Below are 24,727 nucleotides of genomic sequence, written 5' to 3'. Positions count from 1 at the left end.
AATAGGGTATATTAATTTTGATCAGAAGTGTGCAACGCATAGAAGGAAGCAGTCCGTCCGTCTGGATCAACGCTCCCATAGGAACGATCGGTCGAAAACAGTGACTTTGATCAATATCTTCGTTATTTCCTATGATTGTAGGACATTCTTTCGCAAACATAAGCCTTTTTAGAAAAAAGTTCTTCCACATTGATGGCTAACAGGTAAGGAAAGAGTTACCAAAAAAGTTGTAAGGGTATACAAACTTTGACGCAGTCGAAGTTAGCCCCGGCCCTCTGGTTGTATCTCTATCTCTGTGAGAAGGTGTGGATGGTATGTGAGATACATTCCACTTAGAGAGACAGACAGAGAGAGCGAGCGTTAGGCAGCAGGCGAATAGAAAAATGTAAACAAAACGTAATAAGTATACAGCAAATAGCTGATAAAAGTGTGTGCATAGGGAAAGAAGAGATTTCTCTTCACGAGAGAGAGACCGAGGGACTTGATTTCTATGATTATGCGGGTCAGAGGAGTATCTTTGAAATATGTAGTATCTCAAGAATGAAATGCATGAAACAAAGCAACGAACCTAAAAAATGGAGGATCAAATAAAGGAAGTGAATTTCATCACAAATGAAATGTTGGCTTGGTTTGAATTTCTTCTCTTTTTTTGATCTTCTAGGTATCATTTATAATCAATAAGTGAGGTTAGTGAACGGAAAGCCAATCTAATTTAAAAAGATAGTTTTCTTATAAAAAAACTATGCCTCTTTATTCTAGCCATTCTCTTTTCACTTTAAAGCAAAAAATGAAAGTTGAAAAGTTCACAACTTGATGGCAACTTCAATTCAATTAACTGCCCCCTTAACTCCATTTCAAAAGTCCCCAGATCGAGCCATAACAATCACCATCATCATCAGTAAGAGCAACAATGACACTTGGTTCTCCTTCTTCTAGTCCACAAACGACTTGAAATACTAATTCAATCAAAAGCGAGAATGCTTATTAAGTGACAAAGATCTCCATTACATTGAGACGAACCTCTATCTATCTTTATCTCTCTTTCACAGTCTGTCAGTCAGTCATTCAGTCATTGGGTACTATCTCGTATAACTTTGGAATTCTGTGAATTAAATTTTATCCAATAATAAACTTGCAAACTATGCAAAAGACCCTTTTAATGAATTAAAGAAAAAAACAGCTGAAAGCTGTTCTTACTTCATGTTTTTGCGCAAAAACATAAAAACTATTTTTGTATCATGTATCCAACGATTTATTCATATATGCAGATTTAAAGCCTGAAATGGGAAACGGAGATACAGATTGCAGTTAGCAGAAAGGGCACAAAACAGGGACTAGTGACTGCAACTGACATCCGTGCATATTTATGCAAAATTAAAAGCAAATCAACTCTAGGACCGACACCACTCCCTTCTCCATAGTAAACGAGATCTGATGCCAATGCCAAAAACAATGCGGGGAAATGTCGTCGTCTGGCATTTCTCTATACAATGGCGTTCCAATAGAGTCTCATGCCAAAAAATTCAGTAGGAAACAAATAAAAAGAATGAAATAACAAGGCCAGACGACACATGGAGAAATAAAAACACGAAAAACAAAAACAAATCGAAAACAAAAGCCAAATATTGTAGAGAAATGTTGAGTTGTTTAAATTCTTAGATAGACCAGCTCCCTTTGTTTAAGTAAATTGAGGTGCATGTATCTTTTAATCGATTTCGAAAACCCTTTTAATTTGTTCAACACCTCCGAAATGAACAGCGATTTAAGCACTCTCTCGACATCTTCACAACTCACAGTGCACAATTTATCAACATTTTAATGATTTTTTAATCTATTTTGGGTTACGCTCTTCAGGGTTTTTCCCATATGAATTCAGGTAGACCGGAGACCCTTTCAGGTTTCAGGTAACAAAGTTAAAGACCATGTGGATTCTATTTACTTCATCTATGTATGTATGTATATAGTGGATGGATGCAATTGATAAACAATTGACTCTCTCTGGTGCAATCAACCAAAGCCATTTCAGTTCAACTATTCCATAAGGGAACAGGGGGATGTTGACGATGTCAGGGCATAAATATCTGCTGGTAGAATAAAACTTGGCAAAGATTCTTGGTGTGAATTGCCAAAGAAAAACTTTTGCTCAAACCTTTATTTATTTATTCATTCATTCAATACGACAGAGGCAAACACGAACCAAAGAAAGAAAACTATGTGACTAAGTGTTCTTGTTATTGTTCGTGTTGTTGTTAATGATGATACATTCATGAGTCGGAGTTGACTATAGCTTGGTATGAGGTTCCATCAGGGTGAATCGAGTTCATTGTTTAAGATTGAAGAAGAACTACTACTTAAAGTACATGGCCAAGTATTTGTATCTTATTATTAACCGGAACAACCTTTGTATTTTATCTACATATCTATGTATAACCTCTAATGTAACTGCATTTAGGCAGAAATCAATAAACAATTTATGGGCTTTTTTCTTTAGCATTGAATTACCCTAATGTCATGGTCTTTATGAGCTTTTGATGCTACGCATTTCCGTATGCAAGTCAGGAATAATCCAAAGATTCAACGTGTCACTGGCCTGGACTGAAGTGTTGATTGTGGCGGGCGGATGGGAGGCGATAAACGTCAACAAGGAGCGCAGCTGTGTGTGGAGAGCCGTCCAGGCACACATACAGACAGACGGTTAGACATAAAACAACAGGTTAGCACATTTTGTGCGATGTAAGGTATGAGCAAAGAAGGCGGAAGTTGCTCACGTAGATGACATATGACTTGTCTGATGGGGCGATTAACAAGTTGCCAGAGGAGTTGGAGTTGAGAGAAATCGGAAGCTATTCAATAACATCATTTGCATATTGACGATGGCCTTTTTCGGAGGCGTCTGGGACCAGTCCTTTTGGCATTTTAGGAGTTTTTTAATGATGGCGCGACATGTTAATGTTGCAGTTAGCTTAAAGTGTATCTATCAGATACGTAAATGTTCAACTCTTTGCCTGCGAATGGAATGTGTGTGCCCATTTGTCGAGTGTTTTTCTTTTCTTTTGTGTGCGTGCCATGCGTGGTACGTGCTTGAACTACAAAACTCTAGATTTTTATAAATTAGGCAAATGCCATGAAGAAGAGGAAGAGGCTTCACAAAGACATCCATATGAACGAGAAGAACTATCAAGCACATGTACTCGCCGGCAATGTATGTACATATGTAGGTTGAAGTGGGCTTCGGTTGGGGTTTTTTCTAATAGTGAAAATTGAGAAATTTTCATGTGTTTGGGTTATGGTACACATGCGTACCGTGCCAGTGGCCTTTTCATTTGAGTTACTGAAAATACCTTCAAGTGTCTCTGGCTGTATGTATCCATGACTTTTGGGTTTTGAATGAAAGGTATCAAGTAGAGAGAACCCTTGAAAACGAAGGAGAGTAGGTAGATACATATATAATTTGTAGCGGAGAAGGTCACAACATAAGAGTAAAGAAAAATCCGATTAGACCCTACTTAAATTTAAATTCAAAATGGAACAAGAAATGCTCCAGATCTACATGATTTTTTCTTTCTTTCTGATTTAAATTCCTTTACTAAAGCCCCTTTAAAGCCCAATTTGATTGAAATGCCTTTGTCCTTCCATCTACATTGTACAACATAAGCAAGCATCCTTTCACTTGTCACACCAAGTTATTTCTAAACACACACACACTCACTCCTAACTCCAATAGCCTAGAGCACACACACACCTACTCCATTTTTGTGTGATTCCTTTTTTCCACATTTCGTTCTCCCTTAGTATGCAAACAGGAAACGGGATACATATTCTAGTGTACACACTCCGCCTCACTCGTATGCAAGGAGTAAACACTTTGAAATGAGTGTGTAATTTTCTAAGGCAAACATTAGAGTAGCAAACAGAGCAACAGCAGAGAGGAAAAATAAAAAGAATCCTCTTCTCACATGTTGAAATTCTAATCATTATGTTGCATTCTAATCATTGAGAGCATGACAAGTCAAACAAGGCACACAAATAGTAGAACATGAGAATATTTCTAAGGATATAAGATAATGAAAGGACAAAATCTAGCAAACTACAGTTTGAGAGTAAAGGCTACCACCTAAATGATTCCAAGTGGAAAATTGTGTAGGAAAGGTTTGCTATATATCCAAAAGGAAACCGACCCATTTGTATCAATTAAAAGGTCAGCTCGATCCTTGTTGTAATGGGCGATTGAGGCTTTTGCAAGTAGAGCATAAGAAAAGCTCATTTGACCTCAGAGACCGGCTCAGAGAAGGTTCTATGGCCAATTTTGCAACGATTGCTTGATTGAATCAATTAAATTTTACATACCAAGCACTTTAGCGGCGTTATCTAGGCTATTATTTGCCATTTAATTGAAGTGTTATTTATTTTGCATATAACCACATTTGTCATTTATAGACAATTGCTTGTTGCTTGCTGCAGTTTGTATTTGCATTTACATTGGATAAGGCAATTAATTGTGGGCATAAAAAAAGAGTGCTTTTGTTGTACTCTTAAGAAAACCCACTCCATTACTTGTATCCACCAGATCGTGCTGAGAGCTTAGGATCAATAATCATAAAAATATTGATGATTATATGTAAACTATGTGGCAACTACGACAATTCGATTAAAAGCCCACACAAACAAGATATTTGCAGCACTTTAACATATATTTGTGCAAGTTGTCAAACGATGGACCCATCGACCGACCAGCTAGTTGACTGAAATTGTGCAATTTTCAACATCGTTTGATATATTTGCATATCAGAGTTAACTTTTAGCAACTATGTGTTTATGGAGCTGTGTCACACCTTGATGGTATAATGGAAATTGCTTCAATGGTTCCTATTTTTATATGCGACTAATTGCACTTTCCTGCTTATGAAAGGTTGATGGGCATTCAAGTGGAAAATGATATAATGAATACATCTAAAATAGCAATGCAATGCAGAGTGATGAAATGCGAAATCAACAACATCAACCTAAATATAAATCACTTCAAACACTTTGAAATCCTACAAAAGGAAACCTAGTGACACATTTTCTTCTTATCCACCACATTGTTTGTTTGCATTCACGAGGTGATCACGCTTCCATCTCTAATGTTGTTTGGCTGTCAGATTTTGATGGACGAGAGCCGACCAAACTGAGCCCTAATGAGCCGCCAGTGACTGTGTTGGTGTGTGTGTGTGTGTTTGTGGGGATCAGTCCCTACCAGTCCCTTTTAATAGACTAATTAGGCACAGTTTTACATGGTCATACTCACGAATACATGCCCCAAGGGGCATTTATAAATAACTTTCGAAACGTTTAACTCACCTAAAAAGAAATAGAAACAACAAAAATATTAATTAGTTAATTGCATAAATTGTAAATAGATTAGAATTATATAAAAACAATGACAATGCTTTCAGAATTGCATTAAAAATGACTTGAAAGATCCTTTATTTAACAGTGGAATTCCGAATAAGAATACTTTGCCTTTAAAATTTTATTCATTGACACAGATAAGTTTTGCATACCAATTTTCCCTTCCGCTGACAATTATCATTCAATAAATAAACCAAGATTGCAATGCCCAAAACGAACAAATATTTATATTTATACAAAAAAAGAAACAAAAAAAACCAAAAAAAATATTCAGCACAATGCACAATTTAATTAGGTAAACTGCCAGACAAAAGAGACCTAGATTTGAATACCAATCAAGTGTCTGAATTGGCTAAATGAATCATAAGGCAACAGAAAGAAAGAAATAAAAAGTAATGCAATCAAATCAGAGGCAACAACGACAACAACAAAAGGGGCAATTAAACGAATGCAAAAACCGCAGAAATTATTTAATATTTGGTCAGGTGTAAAGGTAGATTCCATAGTGCGAATGATGATTATGAATGGAATGTATATATGTATGTAACTAGTTGGTTCCACTTGATTTAATGTGAACAGAATCGTATAACCGTTCAGGGAGTTGTGGCAGTAGATTGGGGGCAGAACTGTTTTTGCAAAAAGGTTTCCATAATGGAAACTGGTTTTTCGGCCAAGCTGATGATGAATCAATCTAAAGGAATGTTCTTCTACTTCTATACTCATATGCATATATCAGTATATATGTATATTTGTATATTGAGGTAGTCGATGGGTGCGTCGATGTCAACTGAAGTTGTTGTTGTTGTAGTTGTTTCCTAATCAAATGCTTAACAACTATACAAATTTTGTTGTCTACTACTAACTTGATTTCGTAAGCCACACAAGAGAGAAGAAAAAAAAAAAAAAACGACAAAAACAAAACAAGTCTTAAAATATTTGCCGTCACTTGTTTTGACCACATTTTTGTGGCCAACAACAACTGAAGGCAAATGCATGTCTTTGTAACTGCAACTGAATGAAACTCACACAAATTGAGTCAAACTATTTGTTCAGTTTCAGTTTCCACATTGAATTTTTATCTAGATTGTCGTTTTAGATTTCAATTTCCATTTCAAAACGAGCTACAAAATGATAATAAATCTTTCTTAATGAGTCTTGAGAACTGGCTTAGATATTGAGGTTACTATTTTCAAGGTGCGAATCGAACAATATGGATATACATATATTTAAGATGTTGTAACTAATTTTTCGGCATGTAATTTCCTCATTTTGATTATTCACACATTAAAATTTTTTGGATCCCGCCCTCTCACTCTCATCGACCCGCCTTCGATAAGGTGCGCCCCCATCGTTAATTGTATTTTCCACTCTTTTATTAAAAGAAATGTCAAAGTTTGATTTTCAAGCATATGAAATGAATTTTATGCGACTGAATTTCTCCAGCCCTAGCGAAAGTTTAACCTTAATCTGAAACAAGCTAACAAGCAATTTTATATGCAAATCAAACAAAAGATAAAAACCCGAAAAAACTTGAAGGGGAACCCTGAATAAAACATCAGTCAGAACCAAACAACAAGCATAAAAACCTGGGAAAGATTCGTTTTGCTCTGTTCCACGAATTTCGATTTGCTGACCATCTTTTGGAATTGGCATTTGAATACAAAGAGATATAGATTGCTTTTTCTAAATACGATTCAAATGAATCATTTTATGTAAAATATATACACACTCAGGTGAATGTGAGAGAAGAAAATTAATTATAATGAAGAGACCCAGACTTCATTACTTAAACAGCCTCTGAAAGATCAGTCAAAAACTAGAAGAGGTATTAAGTTAAACAAGAAGTTCCATTATTAAGCTGAGATATGAAAAATTTCTTTGTTATTGTTTATATATATCCGAAAACTCCCCTCTTATTAATACATGCTAAAAACAACGTATGTATGTAAAAAATTTATAAATAACTTCATTAGACCCTGCCTAACTCAACTCATCAAAAGGGAAAAAGCAATTTAAGCTCTAGCCCCTCGATCACGTGACTAAACTGAACAATACAGAAGCTAAATTAACAATTTTACAGCTCAATCGGCGGGCGAAAGAGCCCCAGAAAGGGTTGCCAAACAATTATTAAAGATTAACATGGCAACCCACCAGAAGATGGAGTAGGTGGGTGCGGGTAATTGCCTTCGCGGTCTGGGCCACCACACATTCATTTGATTGAGCCAGATATTGTGAAGGAACCCAACCCCTTTTCGAAAAGAAAGAAAAACAAACAGACACATAGAATTGTTTGATCGTTGCAGTTCATGGCCTCCACTCAATCAGCTATTAGATAAAGGAATAGAAGAAACAAAAGACCAAGTCAAGCAGCTGCAAATATAATGGCGTTAAATTACCAATATAAATCAATGTGTTAAACCTAAGAATCGAACAACAACAACCGCAACACACTCAAAGATCCAGAGAGGGACATATATATATACATATATGTAAGTCTCCAAAGAGGTAGAAGGGCGGTCAGACGTACAGACAAAAGGTTGGGGCTTAGTTTGACTCGGATCGGATCGGCTCACAGAAGGGCGAGCCGGGGCCGGTTTGAAAAACCAGTTGAACAACTTGACTTCATTCTAAAGACTTTTTCTTTCTTTCGAAGCTAGTTTTATTTTGATTTCTTTTCATTTATTTGTATTTGTATCTCTTCTCTTCGAGTGGAATTGGCCCTTTTACACTCAACTCAAGAGTTTTGCCTCTCAACGAAACCAGTTTCAAACTTGTTGACTCTGTGTGTGTGTGTGTGTGTGTTTGCTTTGTGTGTAGAGATATATTCTTTATGGTCTTGGCATCTTATTTGGCATAGAAATCGTCTTAAAGGATATTCAAGTTGAACATTTTACCATAAACTGAACATTTATATCAAAACACATTTTTCATCTGTTCGAAATCGACTCATTAAAAATCAGAATGCTTGGCATTTTAGCTCCATCAACATCATAATCATCATTATCATGTGTGTGTGTGTGGGGAATTTATAATCAATTTATAAATTCCATTGCCATGAATTATTTTAAAGAGTCACATAAAAATCATGTCCATATGCAGGCCTCGATATATAGAAAAAGTGAATGTCTCATCTTCAATCAGCCAAGATGATAGCCAAGTTAAGTCCAAGCAATGTCAAGTTTCCTAGGCTAACTTAATGCATATGATGGGGGGGAGCTTAAGCACAGGCTCACTCACACACTTAGATAAATGGGGAAAAAAAAAACGCAAACTAGATTTCTGCTTCTACTTGTTTATATTCACCATAAATAGAGTGCACCAGCATGTGAAGGTGAGAAATTGTCAAGAATTTAAAGAGCAGATGCGGGTTGGCTCAAAAGTCAAGATACATTTACACAATTTGATGATAATAATAAAGCGTCCAAAGCAGCCTGACGCTGTTTAGATGAAGTCTTTCTGGCCATTGAAAAGTAGTTCGAAATTAAGCCAAGACTTGTTTAATTATAAGTAACCGGCTCTTAAATCTTTTAAAAAAGACAAAAAATTGGTTCATTAGAGGGCCATCCTTTAGTCTTGATTCCATCGACCACTACAGGAAATTGTATTAAGGGATATTGCATACTTTAAGGGATCCACTAAAACGGCTATCCAGCTTATCCAAAGTATTACTCATTATTATCCAGAATCCATAAACAGATTCACTATGTTGATTTTCTTTTAAAAATATATGTTTATCTAAAAACAAAACTGCATAATTTTTAAATAAACTATTCGTTCCCGTTAGCCTCTCCAAAGTAATTCATTTTATTCAAAATGGTCAACTCTTGAAAAGTTTCACTTTCAAAAACATAATTAATTTTATGAGTACAAGTTTACTGGTTTTTATCTTTTGTTTTTTGTTTATGTTTTCAGGCATTAAGTCTGCAATTTGTTGTTGCCTTGTTTTTGCTTTTCTTTGAACATACTCGTACTCGTAATTTGACCAACTTGATTACTCAAAAAGGCGTAATGCCACAACCAATCGACATCTTAATGACAGAGTCCAGTTCGGTTGCAATTTTCGTTGCTGCTGTTATTGTAAAATTATGCACAAACAAACCAAAAAAAATTAAATGGAAGCAGGCACTAGTATATTATTTTTACATATCCGATATATCAAGATGATCAATGAAATTGAACCTCTCTGCAGAGGTTATCAAACTTTGGCTTCAATGCACATTTTATTTATTTTTGTTTTGCCTGGTTAATTGTTGGTAATCAATTTTGGTAATAGGAGACTTCATTTTCAAGTCAAACCGACAACTACTTTGTCTTTCTCTTTTTCTATGGAACGATTTATGGTAGTTTCTATTGCCCATAAAAGTGTCGTCTTCTCTGTCCTCCCCCCTTCCCCTCATTTCCCAACTCAATGCATTTTCACTTAATGCAAACAACCAACTAACTAACTAACAAAAAACAAAAAGAAAAGATGCAACTCAAAGAGTTTCTTTCAATAGTTTTTACATGTTGGCTGGTGCGGTGAGAGTTTTGCAATTAAAATTGTAAATAAATGCTCTCATTTATTTACAATTTTAATTGCAAAACTCTCACCGCACCAGGAGAGAGAAGGGAACATTTGTGCGTTTGTTCAACTAATTGAATGAATATTCATGTTTTTCGTTTGTGGTGACCTCAACAAACGCACACGAGAAAAACTTTTCACCTCATTCTAAAGTTTCGCTTTATCAAAAATAGTTCATTAATAATATTTCTGGTGACCTTTCAATCTAAGGCAACATTCAGAAAAATGGTATAATCCCCTCTCAGCTATAGGTTGTCTTTCGTGTGCTAATGATGGCAGCTATTATTAAAGTTCCCCTTTTGAAAAATTATGCAAATGATCAGAAAGCCAAAGGGCAACTTTGTTAACTAAAACACTAATCTAAAAAAACAAACCCAATAAATTTGAAAATAGTTTTATGGAACATTAAAGCAATAAATGTCATTTAAATTTGATTAATATTCATATGGTCTTCTTCTTTTTAAATAAATTAAGATATTCTTGCACTCTAATAGCCTTTGTTCATCCTGTATTCCTTTATTGTTCTTCCATCTCAACAAATGTGTGTATTTAGTGATCTTCAACCAATAATTTTTCTTTAACTAATCGACTATAAAAGATTTCGCAAAATTCTTTAGTTGCCTCTTTTATTTTCTATCGTTTTCTACGTTTTTTTTTTTTGGTTTTTTTCTCTTTTGGGTAACCCTATAATTATCATTACCTGTTGCAATAATGATTCATGACGAAAGTGATTATTTGGCAGAACGTGTTGATTGCCCGTGCCAGAGCCGACTATATCCATAATGTTAAAAAATGTTTAAATCCAACAAACGAAAAAACAAAAATAAACTGTTGAACAAAAAATGTGAGAGGTTGTTGCTGCTGCTGGTTGTCGTTTCGTGCTATATTCACTATGGCAAATTAACGGTTTGTGGTAGTTGTGGGATTTGAATGCAACATGTTGCGCAGGCGCATTGTATTTGGAATCGAATGCAGATTTTCTCTTTCTCTACGTCAATTAACGAGTTTGACAACTTTTTTTTTTCTTAACTATTCCGTTAAGGGCACAACATTTTAGACACACTTGGATTTGGCACTTTATCAAATATTTATCGAAAATTTTATATCGATCGTGAACAGAAAAAGTACAGGCGACGAACGACGGGTGAACGGAAAAGATCAAGGCGCACGGCGGCTAAAACGAAAAAAAAAATACGTCTACAGAATTCTTCGCGTTAATCGCGTCCATTCGCCGCGGCTCCGATTTTTGAAATGGACGCACACGCTCAAGAAAGCAAAAGCCGACGGCGACAGCGACAGCGACGTCCATACGTGGAAAAACGTTCAAAAAATATGCTCAAAAAATAAAATGCCCAACACACAAAACGTACACACAGAGAGCGGAGCACAGGTAGAGTTTCAGGTACAAACGTAGATGACAATAAAGAAAACGTCAATGTAAACGTAAACTTGTTGCTGGCAACATGAGCGCAAAAATGTTGCCGAGCAACTTTCCGTATGTGTGTGCGAGTACGAGTGCGAGTGTATGTGTGTGGGTGAGTGTGGTGTGCCACCACAAAGCTACAAAAATGGGCAGCACTGGCAACGGGTTTTCAACGATTGCCTCGCTCCTTTGATTTTCGTTTTTTTTTTTTTTTTTTTCTTGCTCTTTTTATTTTATTTAATTTTTTTTTGTATGTGTGTTTCGATGATGATGAAGCACAAGGAACGTAGCCAAGGAGTTGGCTTCGGCTTCGGTGTTCAAGTTTGCAATCAAAGATAAAAAGGCCAGGCAGAAAGGAAAAACTTTTGTGATCCAGTGTGTGAAGTGGTAGGTATTTATAGGAATGTGGCTCGACTTTGTTGCTTGTGAATTCGCAATGAAGTGCACTGAGCGAAAAGCACAGACACACACACACATACATAGAAATTCTTCAAGGATTGAGTCACTAAAGTGATCAAATGAATTAGCATAAACCTAAATGGCCATAAGAGTGCTAAGGAATGTGTGCCGAAGAGATAAAGAGATTTTTAGAATATTCTTAAGTGGATACTCACGACTCAAGGAGAGCAACGAAACTAAAGGAGGCTCCCCCCACACCACCCGGTGGGTCTGTGTCGAACTAATTAGCAATTTTTATAGGCTGACCTCTGTTCATTTGTTCACAAATTTCGCCACCTTTCTCTACCTCGAGTTCAGCAAAATGGCAAGTACGATGTCATCGAGAGGGCACGTGAAACATGGACATGGCCTAGCCCAACAAAGGCATGTGTTGAGATATTACAAGCATTTCGACGACAACCTTTTCAAGTGCAGTGAATAGGCAAAAAGAAAAGAGTAAAAGAACAAAGAGCCAAGCTAGAAGACGACCACAAACAAGTCGCCCCTTGCCTGTATTTCTATTGATTTTTATTTATATGGAATTTTCATTTACACAACGAAAATGTGCAGATAAATACTTTCCACTTGAAATTCAATTAAAAGTGCGATATTATCTGAACCCATGTGAAGCAATTTACCACACACCGCACCGGCCCGCCCCATACCACAGAAAATTAGTTTTATCTTTTGGGCCTTACTGTTGACTTTATGTGATTTGCTCATAAACGCTGAGCACGTGCAGCAGCAGCACTTTTGTTGTTGTTTTTTCGTTTACTTGAAATGTCGGCGTTTACTTTTTTTCGTTTTTTTTTTTGCTTTAAAGTTTTTCTTTTGACACAATTATTGTTCCATTGGGGTCTTACGGAGACGACGACGACGCCACCTGGCTGGCGTGCTGGTCATTACGAATTAAAGTTTTTGGGCTTGGATAATTTGATTTGTACACGAATCCGAGTCATGGTGGGCTGATCCACAGTTGGTTTATAGAGTCATATACAATAATTGTTGGTCAAAAGGTGTTTAAGACAATTACGATTCAGTGAATTTGGCCAGGAGATAGATATTTACACAGATTGCATCAGAAGCTGACAGTCGGGCCAATTCTTGGATTAACAAAATACCTCATATTTAAAAGCTATATGAAATTAAAAAACTTATTTTAATCGAGACTCTTTGTACATGAAAAGTGGTTGATCTCTGCCCTTTAAAGTATGCAACATGGTGCAAATGTTTGCATTGTTTTCATCAAATTTATAACTTTTTAATTGCCTTGCAACTTTTAAATTAATCTATAAAGAATGCTTTCTTCGAGTTATTTTCTTCCATTTCACAGTCCTTATTACTCCCCAAAGATTATCCATATTCCTTTTCTCTCTCTCTCTATCTCTCTGGTAAACATTGCGTTTACCACTTTTGACTGATCTCAATATAAAATTTGGGATTTTCAAGTGAAATGAAAATAAATCTTAAAAACCACTGCATTTGCGTATTTCTTCAATTTCTTTTGCCGGCACGTGACTGCAACAAGACAAAGCAAAAACAAAACAAATGTTGTTAACAAGTTACTTTAGCTCAGCTTTCTTCTTGCAATGTCTGTTTTATGTTTTTTTGTTACATTTTCTGAATTGGGTGTCTTTTCAAGCGAAAAGCCCCAGCTCCTCTCCCCCTCCTCGCCACCCCATTCCTTGGTGTTTTGCTAAAATAAAATGCCATAACACATGCCAGCAGAGCTTGGAGCAGTTTTCGTGCTTATTCAATTTACGAGCAACTGCACTGTAAGAGGGGAAACAGCCAGAACGAACCCAACTCCTTCTCTTCCTTTATATGCATAGTTGGTTTAGCTGCAATGCAAATTTTTGCATATGGAAACCCGGCCTTCCTTGCTCTGTGCCCTTGCAGCCCTAATTTACTTCTATATAAACTCTCATTTGCGTGCTGCTAAGAAATTTATATGAAACTTAAATTGCTTTAGTCAAGGGGTTAACTTGAATTCCAAGTTTAAAATTTAAAGAGTTATAAGAAGAATATATATAGAAATATCTCTGCTGTGGGAGAATTTGAACTACAAACATTTTCACCTAGGCACATAAGTTTAAACTTAATCGATTGTAGCCCCTTTAAAATGTCGGAAAACCATTTTCATTTAGAGTAACTCAGGACCTACGTGAAGATTCACAATATCTAGAAATTCACTAGCCATATTGGAACATTATCGTATTCAATTCAATCACAATTTAAATATTTAATGAGCTAACCAAAATTTCTGCACATAATCAACCAAAGATTTCTCACTTTAAATATTCAATTTATAATTAATTTTTTCGCCAATTTTTCATTCAATGCCCACATCATTCTACACACAATCAAAAAAAGCAATTTCTCAAAACTCTAAAGGGCGAAACAAAAACAACATGAAACGAAGGCAAAAGAAGTCAGAAAAACTGAAATCTCACTAATGATGATAGTAGTAAGGCAAAAGAACGAATACTGAAACGACATAAAACTCTTGGGCAGGCAATTTAAAATGCATAAAATAAATTCTTAAAACAGGAAAGAGATTTTGTTTGCATTGCTTTTTTTCTTTCAATTTTTGACTAAAACAAGCCACAAAAGCTGAGACAAAGGAGCCAAAAAGGGCAAGTCAAAAGATAGTAGTAAAAGGATTGACTTTGAGGCTTTTGAAAAATTACAAAAAAAAAAAGAAAAGGAAATTGGCTCACAGAGTGGAACCTGGTGGAATGGATGGCGGCGGCAGGTGTGTTCCTTTGGCAAATTAGCTGCTACTGTCTGAACCATTTCTGGCCATGCGGATAGCCCTCTCTACCTTTTGACAGAATTCATTTCCATTTTACACTCTCGTTTGGTTGGCGAGCCGCAAGCGAAAATTTTGAACATCATTAATTTTAATTTTTGCGCAGACGCACCCTAGGGGCTCCCCGCTGCCATCAACTGATTCGACCGAATGCCAAATGAGTGCCTCTGAGTCTGTGTCTGAGTGGCTTCAGTGCGTTTTGGACATTGCAGATGAGCGATGGCCATTTGGTTATGGTTATGGGTTCATGATGATGATCATCATCATCATCATCATCGGTGTCGGCAACGGCGACAATTGAAATTCGTTGTCAAACAGATAATTAAGGTGAATGGCAGCAGATAATGGTGGCAAATGGAAAATGAAAATGGAAAAATGTTGCAACTGGCATGTAATTGCATTGCATACTGGCTGACAATTCGACAATTGGTTTGAAGTTACTTAGTTATCAATTTATGATTGATTACCTTGTACAAATTTAATGAGAAACATAAACATCAAACTAATTATGTAATCAGCAACTTTAAAATAACTGACACATTGTGAATGTGTGTGTATGTATATGGGGTTATCGGTTACTATTAAAGCTATGAGCCTGAGGAATATAAAAAGACTGTTTGGTTCTTCCAGTTCGTCTGATGTGGTCCAAAGGAGGCTCCAGAATTTATAACTCACCTTCTTGAAACGTCGTCGCTGTGTTGACGAATGCGTGGATGCTGTCTCTACATTTGCCCCACTATCACGTTTCGCCTGCATGGCCTGCAAAAAGATCATCCACATTGCGTATTAATGGTCTGGGGGCTTCCCTTGGCTCTCCACCTCCACCACCAATGCAGCTGGTTATGCTCTTATTGCCGACGCTATTGCTACGAGAACGCGAACGTGATCTTTGTTTACCCAGCCAATAAACATGATTGGCTAAATTGATCTCAGCGGCGGCTGCTTTCCGTGCTGCTCCACCGCTACGACGACCCACAGAGCCATTATGATCCTGATTTTGCGGATGTTGCTGTTGTTGCTGCTGCTGCTGCTCATTGGCCAAATATTCACCAGCTATGTGCACTTTGGGAGTGCTGACCAACTGGAGTCCCGTGGCACCGAATTGCTGAGGAAACTCATGCAATTCCAATGGATATCGTGGATCCATTGGTTGGCCAGGTTGACGGGGATACATATAACCATCGCGTAGAAACATTTTACTTGTCGTATAGATTCTATCATCGATCTGATATATACCCTGGGAGCCGGGTCCATCACCACCGCCAATAATGCCATTCCTCACATAGGCCGAGGGACGATAACGCACGAGAGGATTATAGAAATTCGATTTGGTCTGGTTCGGTTTGGTTTTAAAACTGCGGCGCCGAGTAGGCGGCTTCATTTTGTATGCTTATTTGCAATGCCCTGCCGAAGAGTAGGCAACACTTTTCTTGTACTTTTCAGAAATATGCCTAAAAGATGCCACGGTTTTTTAAATAAAGAATTTATAAATTTGCTAAGTGAATGTCTGTTTTGAGTGTAGATTTTTGAAAAAGGTATATCGAACACGCCCACTTATGGGTTAAAAAAAAATCAGAACAATTTTATTAAAACCTCTGCAAGGGTTTACAGATATGAATTGGAATCGTCTTTAAATTCTCTACGTTTTTTTTTGTACCCGCACAGACGTTCAGCACTTTTCACGTTCGTTTTTCCACTGCAATTGTTTGATTTTATTGCACTAGAATTGTTTTGCATTCTTTGTAGTCCCTCCCCCCTTTTTGGAAAGCAACGCATTTAATCCAATTAGTCTACTCCTCACAACATTTCACCTTTGTGGAAGGTAAGTATCGAAGGTATTGACACAATTTTATGCCCACTTCTTTTGCTTTCTGTTCGTTGCTTTTTTTCTCTTCCTGACTAACTGACTGGCTGTTTGACTGAGTGGTTGGGTGAGTGGGTGATTTATTTACTGGATGTCATAGATGTGTTCGGTCTGCTAATCTGTCAACTCAGTTGAGTTGGTTAATTAAAAGGCTTGATTTGCAAATTATTGGCTTAGGCACAGTTTCGTGGCCTGAATTCCTCGATTCAGATTATTGAAAGCGTCTCCATATAGACAGTAAAAACAACAACCAAAACAGATAATTCAATTGACGCCCCCATTTTTTTTGTTCTTTTTTGTTGTTTTGGATATTTTTGTCACTAAGGAATTGAGTTCAATTGAAAGTAAGAAATTGTTTTCAGATCAAGGTTGGCTTTTCAATTGGTGTAATATTGCATGGAAAGCAAAAGTGCTACAAAAATTTTGAAAATATTTTGAGGTTTTGGATTTTTGCAATCGAATTGAAGGGGGAATAGAAATCTTTATTTTCTAATTCGATAAGTTCCTCTAAAACTTTAAATCTCAAACGTCATATAGATCATTTTGTATTTTCTATTGTCGAAAATGAATATCAATAAAATGGTCGTAAGCTCTATTCGATTCGAAAAAGTTTCATTAACTGTCTTTTGTTAAGGTATCATTAACGAAAACCGTTCAGACACTTTTAGACACTTCACTTAATTTTCATGCCCTTTTTTATTTTTGGGTTTTTTTTGTGTCTTATCTCTGGCAAAGAAAAATGTTGTGTGTCTTTTTTCTTACACTTCCGCCCACTCGATTCGAATCAAATTATATGTGTATATGTATGGAGATACATATGTATGCTTTTTTTGGGTTTGAAACGCGACGAGCTACAAATAGAGACTAAACATTAAATTGACTTTTCAATCCACACAAAATGAATTTCCAATGGAAAGAATACAAAAAACAAAGAGAAAAAGAACAAAACGAAATTGCGATAACACGTTGGGTCTCTGGTCTCGGGTTCCTATGTGTGGGCCTGAGCTTGAGCTAATGGAAGCTTAACAAATACACCCCCCAAATGGAATACAATGGAATCTCACAGATGAATACAAGTGAATGGAAAGATAAAAGTGTATATGTATATCAAGGAAAGGGTATTTCTATTCTATATTTGCTTAATATTTCTAATTGTACTCACAAAAAACTCATCCTCGATAACCGGATCGGCCAGCATCTCGATAGCTTCAGTCATCGAACGGCATGTTCGATTTGTATTCTTCTTCTTTTTGAGTTTTCTTCCAAGGGTGGCTGCATCACTAAATCGATGTAAAAGTTTATCCCGTTTCCGTACCGCCATCTGCGGACTGGCCGTGGAACTGGAATGACACAGTAGTGATCCATAGCCATTGGTGGTGCTGCAGGCGGCTATCGTTCCAGTGTTGGCATAAAAATTCTGTGGCTGGTATTGCGCCGGTGCCGTTAATGTGCTATTCGAATCGATCTTCTGGATGAGATTGTATTCCGAATGTGGATATTTGCTGTGTATAAGCTGATTGCTTGTGGCAATCGGCGTAGTGGAGTCTGATGACAATGCACTTGGTTTGGGTGGTGGCGGTGGCGGTTCCTTCATCAGAGCCACACGACGTGGAGCAGCTCGTGGTATTGTGGCCGATTGTGGGGAAGAGGCTCCACCGCCGCCGCCACCATAACTGACAGCCCGGCGATTGCGATCGTTTTCTTTTTCTCTGCGATAAAAAGGAGGAGAAAAACAGTATTTAGCAAAAATAGTAAAGAACAAGTTCATTCCTATTAGTAATTATATTTTCAAATTTAAATCAATTCTTAGTTTATTTTGAGGTGCTAACCTATATCGTCTTCTTTGCATGGGCGGACTAAAGAAACAATTTGGTGCCAATGGCACAAAATATCCCCATTTGGGCGGTTGCTCGGGTCCCTCGTGATAAAGTCCCAATTGAGGAGTCATTTCTATTGAGTGACTAGCTCTCAGCATCGGCATAGAGACGCGTTGAGGTCCATAACTTCGAGTGGAACGATAATGATGATTTCTATATATTTGATGCTCCAACGAAGATGTGGTAGTGGCATCCGACTCTTGGGTGCAGTCAGAAAGACCCAAATTCTCCAGAGTGCCATCACTGCCCACATCGCCAACCCCACCCCCGATATCATCAACGTTATCATCGCTGGAGCACTCTGGCACCGTGTAACAGGTATAATCGATTTGAGACATTTTCAACTTTCTTCACAATTTTAATTCTTTGTTTATATTTTGAGGTTTTTGGTTTTGGTCATATCCAAATGATTCCCATGCGTCCGCTTCTTATGAAGTCTTCTTTTCAATTATTTAATTAGTTTTCTCTTGGGTAATTTTTTTTTTTTTTTTGACTAATGTTAAATGACAGTTTCAGTGTTTATGCAGAATGGAAATGGAAAATTGTTGATTCTGAAAAATACATTTCGAGTTCTCTTTCTTGTAGAGCATTTATCATGTTGCGTGTCTCTGCTCTCCCTCCTTTGGGCAAAGGCTATTTCCTTTTTGGAATTTTCACCGTGTCCAGTGGGCACAATTAAAAGTCGTTTTGGGTTGCTCGAAAAGCTGCCCTAATGAGGTGTTGAAGCGGAAGACGATTGTGTTTCTTCGTTCACTCGGCGGAGGTAGTTGAGATATTTTCGTCTTTTTAAAGTAAAGAAAATCTAAGCGATGGGAAAATGTACAAGTAATTTTCTTAATTTTTCGGTTGACCTGAAGCAGATTTTAAGATACAAAGAGTAAAAAAATAACTCTAGAATTTAGAATTTAAAATCTTCTTTTTTGGCAATATTTCAGTAAAGAGATTGCCAAAGAAATTAAATTTAAGCTTCCGCTTTCGTAATTAAGCTTCTTTCTCCTTTTTGCAGTTACAGTTTTTTCGCATTTCCAGCATTGGAAAACATCATTAACAATTTATAAGGCAAAAAGCAAAAGTGTCAACATTGAAATCCATCAACAAAGCAATTAAAATGTCAAACAATTGGAACGAGGAGTAACACACAGACAAGCTTTAACCTAAACCACCCCCTCCTCCCCTCTGCCATCAACACTCCTCTCGTCACGTCACGTCACCGCTCCTGTCCACTCCTTTCCTTTTGCTGGAGAAGGAGCCAAAAGAGTTTCCACCATAATAATGATGATGCAAAAACAGAATACAGAAGAGGCAAATGTTGAGTGCGACTTGTCGACGAGATGAGGGAGAATCCCGCAGCTGGTTAGGCACAGAGGCCGGATATGAAAATTACAACGGATTATTACAGCAGTTGTTGCTCCCTGATGCTTGTTTATATTTCTTCATATTATTGTTGCAATTATTTATAATTCCTTTTTTACAAGTGAATAGATCGTACTGCGTATGCATATACGAGAGTATTGGCTGGGCTTAATTAATGGCAAGCGAACAATAAAAACGAAAGTAGTCGGGGGAAACCGGAAAAAAGAGTTGAAAATGATGATAGAACTCAAAGGAAGTAAGCCAATGGCGCCTCTGGAAATTTGATATGGAGTCAATGGACATACAAACTATACTTAAGTCATAATATGCTCTTCAATAAATAGTAGGTAAAAACAGAGTATTCTTTCTGCCAACAAGATTCACTAAAACTTTGGAATATTTTAAACTCTTTTCAACTTTTTGGGGCTCTCCAAACACTTCAACGAATAATTTTTATTCTGCAGATTCACTTTCCATTCATTACTTTGCCGTTTTAAAATAGTTTTTGGTTAATTTTTGGATTAGCAATGATGTCAACACATTGTGCTAGAGACTGTATTTTCCACAATTATATGAATTTTTTTCGGCTGTACATATATAGGAGAAATTTGCATTTATTTTGCACAAGTCTTCGAGTAATTGAAATGATTTTCCATTTTCATTAATAAACCGCAGACACACACATACACAGACAAATGCGCAACATATCCCTATACGAACGAATATTTTTGAAATGTTTTTATTCTATATTTGTTTTTGGCTTTTGTTCCGCTTTAACTTGTTTCACATTCTGCCGAACTGACCGCGAGACATTTTCAAACTGATTTTCTCGAACAGAAACTTTTCATTCTGGCAGAGCGAAAACCTCCCTGGTGCCAGTGGAGACGACTTGGGGAGGTGAAGTGTTGGGGAGGCGTAATACATAGACGACATGCGCGACAGACTCGAGTCGAGGGAGAGCAAACATTTTGGTAGTCTCTTCTAAAAATTGCTTAATATAAGTAAATGGAAATAAGAACGAGAGAATCAAGACCTTCGGATACCCTATAAAGTAGATTCACATCTTTATGATCCATTGAAGAAAGAATTCTATATTGTTTCTAAAGATTGACTTAGCTTTTCAGAGGTTTATTTGGAATATATGAATTGGAGTTATTAGAGATCTTAAATATTTAGAGATTATAAGTTGAAATAAATAAGTTTTTTTCTGAATTTCAACAAGCTAAGTAAACCCTTTCCTCTGCTTTTAGGTACACAGGGTATCACAAGAATTTGGTTTTTCTTTTTTCTTTTCTTATTATTAGAGACAATTTCATATTCTGGATAACTAGGTGGTGGACGACAAGTGTCTTACCCTCCCCTTCCCCAGCCTTGTCTTCTTTTTGATTCTATTTGTGAAAGTGTGTGAAATGTCAAGCGAAAATAAACGCCAAACGTTTAAAAATTTGTCTCTTTGTCGCTTTTTCTCTTGGCGCTCCTCCCGCACTTTTGAACAATTTTTTTGTTTATAAAAATAAACACTTCTCCAGCTGAAAAGACAGACACAAGATTTTTCCACTTGTCACGCATTTATTTTCCCATTTTTCCCCCTTGGCATCTAGTGTCTCCCTCTTTGTCGGTTTGTCTGACTGTCTGGCTGGCTGAATGTGTGTCACAATCTGAGAACGTTTATTCGGCTTACCAATTTGGTTCTCTGTCTCCTTTAGTATTATCAATTACACTTGTTAATTAACACAACCATTGAGTGTGTGTGTGTGTGTTTGTGTGTGGATTAACCCGCATTTCGAGTTTCCAAACCATTTACTGACTATGACCAAACGATATTTGATAACAATTGCATGTCTGCTCTGCACAATTGCAATTAAATCAGTTCTAAATGGGCGTGTGTGGTATTAAGGCAATTTCCAATCCAATACCCCCTACCCACCCCTCATACCGCTATTATACTCAGTCACAGGCCAAAAGTTGATTAACCCATGCAGGCAGAGACCAGTTTGTAGATATGTATATGGATTGCGAATCAACTGAAAATTTATTTCATTAATTAATGTTAGAAATGGAGAAATCTAAGGGCAGCTCTTTCTCAAGGTCCTAAAACCAATATAAAGACAATTTATTAGATAAACGAATCATTTCCAAGAGCTTTGTGCAAATTCTAGTTCAAAGACGATCTGAAAACTTAAATTTATGCAAACATAAGAATTAAAATAATCTAATTACAAATTGTAAATGCTAAAGATAACAGTGACAACATTCCTAAACCTCTTATTCAAGTCATTAATCTCCTTTGATTATCTTCACCCATGTCCAGTAACTAATTCTATACGAAATTTATTACTCTCTAAGTCATTCGATATCTGTATGTAGAAAAAAATTGCATAGTAATTATTATTCCAAACGATGTCAAATGATTTCAACCTCTTGGCACACAAATTGCCAAGACGGGAGAAAAGACAGCTGCTGCTAAATGCAATTTGCAGTTGACTTTTATGAGGCACAAGTGACACGAGAGAACTCCACGAAAAGGAGATAAAAATTCATTAAAGAAAAGTGCAAATTATCAAGCGACTTAATGATTCAGAGATAACATTGACCGATTAACAGAGACGTGAAGCATAAAAGAGATGCGATAAAAAGTTTTATCTATTAAAATTAAAAGCTCAGAATATTAACGAATATTTAGAGTTGGCTGCTTTAACTAATACCCTGCTTAAATAGCATTTAGACGGCTTGTAATATCTGCTAACTTAGCACGTGGGCTCAATTGTTTATACATACATATATCTCATATATAAAGCAAAAACAAAAATACTTGGAAAAGGTAAACCTGTTTTCGTTACTGACTTTCTTGCTTAGAAAACTCGTTGAATGTGTGTGTAAAGAATGATGGGAATTATACGAAAACTTGGCGAGAATCTTTACGGAAATGTCTTTTTCAATATTTGTTTAAAATGTTTTTCATTCATCCCGAACGCGGCAATAAATCATTAAGAAAAGTCTTTCTGAAATGTTTAAAAATTCATGTTCTTTGTGAGGGGAAAACTAAAAGTTTTCTGACATTAAAATGGATTCTATGGATTCCGTTCCAAGGTATATGTATACATATGTATATGCAGTTTATGATTCCGACTGCTCTTAAGAGATAACCAAAAACACATTGCCCTGCATCTGTCACTATAAATAACAACAACTAAAGCAACTTATGAGACTTTGGCAACCCTTTTAGCTACTTACAATCTGAGGAGTGAGTGAGAAATCCAAAAGACAATGAATGACACACCACCACAAGATCGACCGAGTGACTATATATGTATGTATGTATATACTATATAATTATGGTGAGCGACACTGTTGTTGGTGCTGGTGACATATAATAAAAATAAATTTGCCAGCAAAGAGTTTTTTCCCTCCCATTCGTTTTATATCTCTTTGTGGTTTTTGTTTTTCTTTTGCCCAACACGAGCCAAAGACATTTGAGATGCCATTTAATTACAGGGGCAATAAATCAAATTGGAGCCATGGTGTTAAAATTTAGTTAACTGGTTTTGTGCAATTGCAAAAATTGGTTTCTCACTTCACTCACTTTGTTTTGACACAATTTGAATGGGAAACTGTTAAATCGTTGAAACTGTAAAATACAAATTGGATTTAAATTTGTTTCGTTTTCATTTTCTGTTTTCCATCATCAACATATCGCTAGCAATTGTTACTTTTATTTCGATACAAAATGCTGGTATTGATTTCACATAATGAGAAAAATGGTAAGGGCCTGCAACTATGATACGGAATGTAGTGGATGCTGAGTTGGCTTAAAGATCTTTTGATGAAGGGTTAAGCGATAGCCGCCCTGCTGTGACTTTGTGTGAGAGATTATTTCCAACCGAAAGCTCCACATGATGATGGAGTGTGAAACAACTCACACAAAATAAGCATAATAACTAACTGGTAAACCAGTTATAATGATACAATTAGGCCTGATCTACTTTATGTGTATCTGCCTATTTAACGAATCGTTTAGGCGCACATTCATCTAGAATGGTCTAGAATAGTTAGAATGATTACCTTCTTTAGTTTAACACTAGATTTTCTCAAATTGATTAATAAAGGTCGGGACGGCGCGAACGCCATTCCCGGCTAACAAAAATTATACGCACGAGTTATTCACATTAGGAATAATCGCAAAGGTCAACTTAGCCGAATGTGCAATGGCTAAGCCTCACTCTGGAGGAACCGCCTAAGTGATCACGGTTAACCTCTACGTCAGGTAAGTATGCTTTTCTCCACTCAGCATAAGGGTTTCCACGAGTATATTACTAGAACTGTTTGGGAATTATTAGTATCCGGGACAATAGTCTTCAAAAAGTATGCAACAAAATCTCTGTAATGTCTCTATTTATGCCTCATATACTTTGTCGTGTGACAAAGTCTGTGTAATTAAACATTGCCACAACTTTTAATAATTTATAGTGCATTTCAAAACTTTTAAGAACATCATTTAAAATTAGTTAATTATGCAATCACTTCTTATAGCTTGTTAATGTCTTATTTGTTGCTTGTCAAAGTTCTGATACGTGTGTCTTGCCCTAACTTAAAGTTTTTTTTTTCCCAACATTTTGCATGCAATTAATTTTCTCAAAATTTTAATGAAAGGAAATTATGAAAAAAATGTTTGCTGAAAAAGTAATAATTTACGTGCATTAAGGCCAGCTTTAAATTTACAAAAAAAAAAAAAAAGAAATATGAATTCAAGGTTCTTATTTGATGAAACTTTTTCAGGCTTAAACAAGTTTCTAATGAGTATTTTAGTATATGCATATTTTTCAAAAGCGTTGTGTTTTTTCATGTTCTTTTTTTGTTTATAAAAATATATTTATTACTTATGATGGACAAGCAGGCAAAACAAGTTGCAGACACCAAACACATGACATGGACCGAATGCCACTTGCAAAATAGTAGGGGGAAGTGTCTTGAAGATTGAGAAGGTGTTGAAAATAATGACATGCAAAAG

The 24,727-nt window shown here is 36.5% G+C and overlaps 1 protein-coding gene and 1 non-coding gene across 2 annotated transcripts in view; both read right to left on the bottom strand.

The window, feature by feature from the left end:
• pyd (polychaetoid) overlaps nucleotides 1-16,222 on the bottom strand; it is a 35,152-nt gene extending 18,930 nt beyond the window's left edge. The window contains 2 exon segments of the mRNA XM_068301352.1: nucleotides 15,301-15,390; nucleotides 15,392-16,222. Of these exon segments, the coding sequence (XP_068157453.1) occupies nucleotides 15,301-15,390; nucleotides 15,392-16,006 (705 nt within the window). The 5' untranslated portion in view covers nucleotides 16,007-16,222.
• Nucleotides 16,223-23,825: 7,603 nt separating this feature from the next.
• Nucleotides 23,826-23,991, bottom strand: LOC137585997 (U1 spliceosomal RNA). Its single transcript, XR_011033658.1, has one exon. It is a non-coding gene; the product is annotated as a U1 spliceosomal RNA (small nuclear RNA).
• Between the last annotated feature and the right edge of the window lie 736 nt (nucleotides 23,992-24,727).

Source organism: Drosophila tropicalis, unplaced genomic scaffold (genome assembly GCF_018151085.1).
Source record: "Drosophila tropicalis isolate 14030-0801.00 unplaced genomic scaffold, ASM1815108v1 contig_878, whole genome shotgun sequence".
In the NCBI taxonomy this organism is placed as follows: Eukaryota; Metazoa; Arthropoda; class Insecta; order Diptera; family Drosophilidae; genus Drosophila; species Drosophila tropicalis.
This window is presented reverse-complemented; position numbering and strand designations above follow the sequence as displayed.